We start from the raw sequence: 6,000 nt of genomic DNA on the forward strand, positions 1-6,000 counted from the left end.
CTTTTTTAATGTGAGACTTTGATTGAATCCTAACAATCCTCCCCTCAGACGAAGGACCACCATTACTCTCATGGTTTGGGCCTCCCCGCGAGCATCATGTCACTCTGACATACTCCGGGCCTCCCCGCGAGTATCCGGTCACCTTGACCCGCTCCCCCCCCCCCCCAATCCGACTAACTTGACCTACTCCGGGTCTACTCTTAACTTCGTTCAAAGTCGCCTCACATTGCATCTGGTCTGGACCATGACTCTGATACTAATTTGTTGTACCCAAAGGATGTTCATATATCTCCACAATGGCATGATATTGTCCACTTTTGACCTAAGACCTCATGGCTTTGCTCTTGGGCTCTCCCCAAAAAGTCTCATGTCAATGGAGATATCATATATCATTTTAAACCTGTGATCTTTCTTAAATCTTTCCAACATTGGATTTTGATCGAATCCCAACAATCATCCCCTCAAATGAAGGACTATTATTCCTCTCATGGTCTGAGCCTCCTCGCGAGTATCCGATCACTTTTACATGCTCCAAGCCTTCCCACGAGTATCTGATCACCCTAACATACTCCAGGTCTCTTCGCGAACATCCGATCACCTTAACCCACTTTGGACCTTCCCCGCAAGCAATCGGTCATCCCGATCTGCACCAGGCCTCCTCGCGAGCATCTGACATCCTGACTCTCCCCCTGATACGAGCATCCGATTAACCTAACCTACTCCCAAGCCTACCCTTAATTTCGTTCAAGGTAATTTCATATTATATCATATCTAGACCATGATTCTAATACTAATTTATTATATTTAAAAAATATTCATATATTTTTATAATGATATAATATTATTCATTATAAAATTTAATAATAATATAATATTATTCATTTTAAATTTAGATCTTTATGATTAGGACTCATGCTAATAAACATATCAGGTATCTTTTTAAATTCATTAGTTTTTTTCTAAATCTTTTTGAACGTGGGATTCGATTGAATTCAAACCCATAGAATTCGCGTCGCGGACCCGGCTGTTCGCTGAGCGTTGACGGCAAAATTTAATGCTAACGCCAACCGAGAAACCGAGCGGCTCCACCAGAACGTGAAAGGGCCAACACGAAGCCTAGCAACAGTGGGCGACTGAGTAACTGTGCGCATCAATCATATCGCGCTACCCGCACTACTTTCCCCCTTCCTTCTCGTGATTCCACCCGTTTTCAATCCATTCATTTGATTCCTCCGATCAATTCTTCCATTGTATTTCCATGGCCTCCCCACTCCACAACCATGGCGGCGACGCCTTCCCCTCCAGGCCGCCGTTCCCAGAACTTCATCACCACCGCCGCAGCCGCCTGCACTTCCTCATTCTGCTGATCCGCATCGTCACCTTCGGCTTCGCTTTGGCCGCCGTCATCGTCACCGCCACCATCTCCTCCCCTTCCTGGCTCCGCTTCAATTCTTTCCGGTACTGAATTTCCTTTCCCCTCTCCGTTTCTCATGTATTGATGTCGGGGAGTGGCCCAGGTTCTTGCTCGCGGCGAACGCCATCGTGGCCGCTTACGCACTCTTCGAGACGTGTGCCGCCGTTTACCAGATCCTGACGGGAGGCGCCACGCTCTTCCCGGAGCCCATGCAGCTCCTCTTTGACTTCGCTCACGACCAGGTGAGTCTCGTATACTATAATCTCAACAGGGTCGCTACTTTATTAGTCTGTAAACAATCACTAGATAAACATTGAATATGGCGTAGGCGTTCGCGTACATGGCTGTGGCGGCGGGGGCGGCGTGGGCGGCGGATGCGCGGAGGGTGAGGGGCCAGGGAGCGTGCGAGGGAGGGTTCTGCGTGAAGGCGGACGTGGCGGTGGCGATGGGGTTCGCTGCCTTCGTCTTCCTGGCGCTGACGGCTCTAATCACTGGGTATCGGATCGCCGGCTACCTGACAACAGGTTCCGGCCGGCAACAAATCCGGTAGAGTGGCCGTACGTACGTACGTACGTAAGCAGAGTTCCATTGCACTGTGGATCCAGGATTTTTAGCTTTTGAACAAAAATAATTATTATATACTGTATTTAAAGGTCATACAGTCAGCAGTGTTAGGTGTCAACGAGCTAGCGTGTGCTAAGCCTCAGTGATTGGTATTGATGAATAAACAACGACCACTCCCTTAATCATCCTCTCAGCTTTTAATTAAATAAATAAATAAATAATAAAAGGTCTCAAAATATATAAATTTTAAAAATATAAAATTTTTAATTGATCAAATAAATTTAATTATAAGTTCAATATTATCTAAATAAATTAATTTAAATCAAACTAAATTGAAATAAAAATTAAATCAAATTTAAACGGTCTAATTTTTTTTATATTTAATTTGATTTAATTCAATTATTTTATTAAATAAATTTAAATAAGTTTAGTTAGCTTAACTAATGCTAATTAGAGTTACTCCTAAGTTCATCTCGTTTACAACCCTATCTTTACTTAGAATCCTCCGCCGTCTTATGAGAATATTAAGAAGAGATTTTGTTTTCAGAAATTGACTCTTGGTTTGCCGGTGTCAACCATCTTAGCACCACCCTTTGTCACTGTGTGCGCTAGGTAAAGCTCTTCACCATCCAGAACATGGCCAAAGTCCCCGTCATCCGTCGTCGGATCTAGCATCTTAGAGCTCGGGGTTTACGCACATCATCTATCTCAACGTCAAGATCACAACCAAAATTACATATCTCTTCAATTTCCACCATGTAAAATCTAAGGGAGATCTGTCGATGGTTGTCGACAACTGCACGGTAGATCCGTTGATGTTCTACTTAATCTAGGTGAATAAACTACGACACTGCATGATAAATTCATCAATGCTCTACTTGATCTTAGTGAATAAACTACGATAACTATTAACATAGAGACAGATTTACACTGGCACGTAGGCATAGTCCCCCTAGTCTCCATGTAAATCCCAGCTGTTGTAGCAAATTTGCTGCAATGGAGTCTATAATTATTGGTCCAGGAAAGATCCGAAGTTTGTCTTTATCTATTTTTTTTAATATTTCATTATAAATAACAAATAGAATATGTGATTGTAAATAAAGGGAAAAATTTCAGTTTAAGCCTCTAAAAATTATGAAAAAGTAATATTAAAATTAATTTTAAATTTAGATTAATGTTTATATTTTTCTTAAACTATATGATACACGTGCCATGCACGTGGCCTTTCGGCTTGGCGGTCTAGCAATTGTCTGGACATTTTTATTTAAAATTTTAGAGTGTTTATGATAATTTCTATATTTTTTTTTAACTTTTCTCATCGAAGCAAATTACGATCTTAGGAAATATCTTAACTCTCTTGGTAGCGCCATGTTAACGCCCCTCACAACTATTTCATATCATCGAGAGATTTCAACAAGAACCTAAATTGATAAATATATGGGTAAGAGTCCATAGAGATGATGATCCTTATTGAGTTTTGAATCCCCAATCACTATAGTCATTATCTCATGCACTTAGCAATTGAGTCAGTTGGGGGGGGCAAAAATATCTTAATTCTCAATATTATAGGATATAATGTTACTCTTAGGGCATGTTTGATTGAATATTATTATTCATAATCTTAATTAGTCATCACGCACACGATATGTGTAATATAATGCATGAATACACATAAATTAATGTCTCAGATTTATAAATTGGACTTAGTAAGGGTGCAACGTAAGGGCAATGCTTGAGAACCCCAGCAACAAGCTACTCTAACAGACACTCTCTTATAAAAAATTAATTAAATTTTTTATATCATATATTAAACTGATAAGAACAGATACTACACTTGAGAATCCCAAAAGGGCGAGAAATGTATGCTTTCTAATGTCGTCGACCCAAAGTATTTATAGAAATTTCTGTGCTCGCGGTGTTGTCAATTCTAAGATGTGGGATTAAAAAGAACTATGACAGTGTATATTTTTTATATAAAAAATAACTAGAAAAAATTACTAATATACCTTTAAATTATTTTTAGTGTAAAAAAGATATTAATATAATTTAATTTTGGGTTTCACTAAAATTAGTTATTAAAGAGTTTATATTCTTAATTAAATAGTAAGATTATTTACCTAGTTATATTATTTAACACTATTTAGTTCAAGTAATGAGTGATTCCTAAGCAATAGAGCATGTCCTCCATATCATCAAGTAGGGACATATAACATGGAATGTGATTACTTTGAAAGTGTGAGATTTTATGTGATTCAGAGGTAAAAATAAAAATAAAAATTCAAAATTAGGGATGTAATCGAACCGAGCCGAGCTGAGCCAAACAATAAGAGGTTCGAGCTCATGATCAATTCATTTTACCTAAGCTTGAGCTCGGCTTGAGTTTGATTCGAACTTTAATTCTTAAGCTCGAGCTCGACTTGTAATAAAATTAAATAGTTCACAAACGGCTCGAGTTTGGTTCGAAAATAACTCATTGAAAAGTTAAACGAGCTTAGTTTAACGAACACATTCTCGAGCCTTTAAATGATATGTTCGCAAACTCACGAACTAAATACTATTAAGTTCGAGCTTGACTCGATAATATTTTCAAGCTCAAAATTAGGCTCCAGCTCAGCTCGTTAACTTAATCGACCAAATCTTTTTTTTTTTTTGAACCGAGACCCGAATAACTCACTTGCGGGTTGACTCGTTTACACCCCTACCCAAAATTATTCTCTGATTTTTACTCTTTTGGACAAAAATATCCCTAAAACTTTATCAAATTTCAATCTGCTCAAAATATAACAATGCCCTGCACGCCTCTTCCATTGTCAAAACTAACCCCCCCCCCCCTCGCCACCAGGTCCACTCGTACCTACTCTCGTCCTCTTCCGTCGTCCACCTACCTTTGAGACCCTCCGAACACCATTATCAGGTACACATCATTTGTCCAAGTGGCCCTACCCCACTCATTGGAGACAAACTAGAGGGAGTCATCCACCGACAACGCCGCCTACACAACCTCGTTGCTATGCCACGACACTTCTCCCTTCCTCCACGTGTTTGGCATTCATTCCACCATCACCCCATGACCCCACCTGATATAGGGAGTAAATTGAGAGTTTCAACGTGTGTTGAGAATGTTAATAGTCTTGCCGAGATAGAGGTCAAAATTCGGATGGGTCAATCGAATCACTTCCAGTCTAGCTATCCAAGACGAGAAGGGTCACCATTCAATTTGGATAACCAAATGCTTAGCTCCATTCGGCCCCACTGATTCAACGCCCTTCTCAGCTCATTCGGCTCCATGACTAAGCGCCCTACTCAACTCCATTCGGCCCTACTAACTGAACACCCTGCTTAGCTCTATTCGATCCTATCAACCCAACACCCTGCTCGGCTCCATTCAACCTTACCGACTGGACACTCCCACCCATAGGACTCCCAGCTCTTTCCTTTCAGGCTCTTCGATCTAATTCTCCCTTGACTTATCAAACTAGGCTCTCTAGCTCAACTAATTCTATGTCTCATGGGCTTGTGACATCATTTGAATTGATGTGGCACATGGGATAGCATGTGGGGTGTCAAAGCACGTGAAGCAATATGATTATACAGATACAAAATATGAGCGACGTGACTATATAATACAGTGGAGATACAATGATGTGATGTTTCCTTTATTATGACATAATATCCAATTAATGAAGAGAGATTACCATTTCAGCAGTGTTATAAAAGAAGCCCATTTCAATGAGCCAAGGTACACATACACAAATATGCATACACAAACACACACACACAAACATACATACACTCATCCATTGTTCATCATCTACATTTCTCCATCGTTGTGAGCCAGAGTGTTGCGCAAAGAGAGGGCAACACCTCTCAACCTCTAAACCGCGGAAGAAGAGGAAGAGAGAAAAGAGATCGCGCGAAGCAACATGATAAAGACACACACAAGGAGAGCAAACACGAGGAAGGAGAAGAAGAAGAGTTACCGTGGTTCGACGATGTGCTTACTTCACAAAAACAACCGAAGC

At 40.4% G+C, this 6,000-nt stretch overlaps 1 protein-coding gene and 1 pseudogene across 1 annotated transcript; one reads left to right on the forward strand and one right to left on the reverse strand.

Moving 5' to 3' along the window:
* The first annotated feature begins 1,106 nt into the window (after positions 1-1,106).
* On the forward strand, positions 1,107-2,163 carry LOC121973437 (CASP-like protein 4C1). Its single transcript, XM_042524869.1, has 3 exons — positions 1,107-1,458; positions 1,518-1,656; positions 1,743-2,163. Exons 1-3 carry the CDS (start codon positions 1,259-1,261, stop codon positions 1,962-1,964), a joined length of 561 nt encoding a protein of 186 aa, XP_042380803.1. The 5' UTR covers positions 1,107-1,258; the 3' UTR covers positions 1,965-2,163.
* A 1,502-nt stretch (positions 2,164-3,665) lies between these two features.
* Positions 3,666-3,838, reverse strand: LOC121973969 (annotated as a pseudogene).
* Between the last annotated feature and the right edge of the window lie 2,162 nt (positions 3,839-6,000).

Source organism: Zingiber officinale, chromosome 4A (genome assembly GCF_018446385.1).
Source record: "Zingiber officinale cultivar Zhangliang chromosome 4A, Zo_v1.1, whole genome shotgun sequence".
NCBI lineage: Eukaryota > Viridiplantae > Streptophyta > Magnoliopsida > Zingiberales > Zingiberaceae > Zingiber > Zingiber officinale.

Bases quoted from the DNA above. Each gene is read 5' to 3' on its own strand.
- LOC121973437 (XM_042524869.1), top strand. From the start codon at position 1,259: ATGGCCTCCCCACTCCACAACCATGGCGGCGACGCCTTCCCCTCCAGG. The intron at 1,459-1,517 runs GTACTGAATTTC...GGAGTGGCCCAG, and splicing joins CTCCGCTTCAATTCTTTCCG to GTTCTTGCTCGCGGCGAACG. The intron at 1,657-1,742 runs GTGAGTCTCGTA...AATATGGCGTAG, and splicing joins TTGACTTCGCTCACGACCAG to GCGTTCGCGTACATGGCTGT.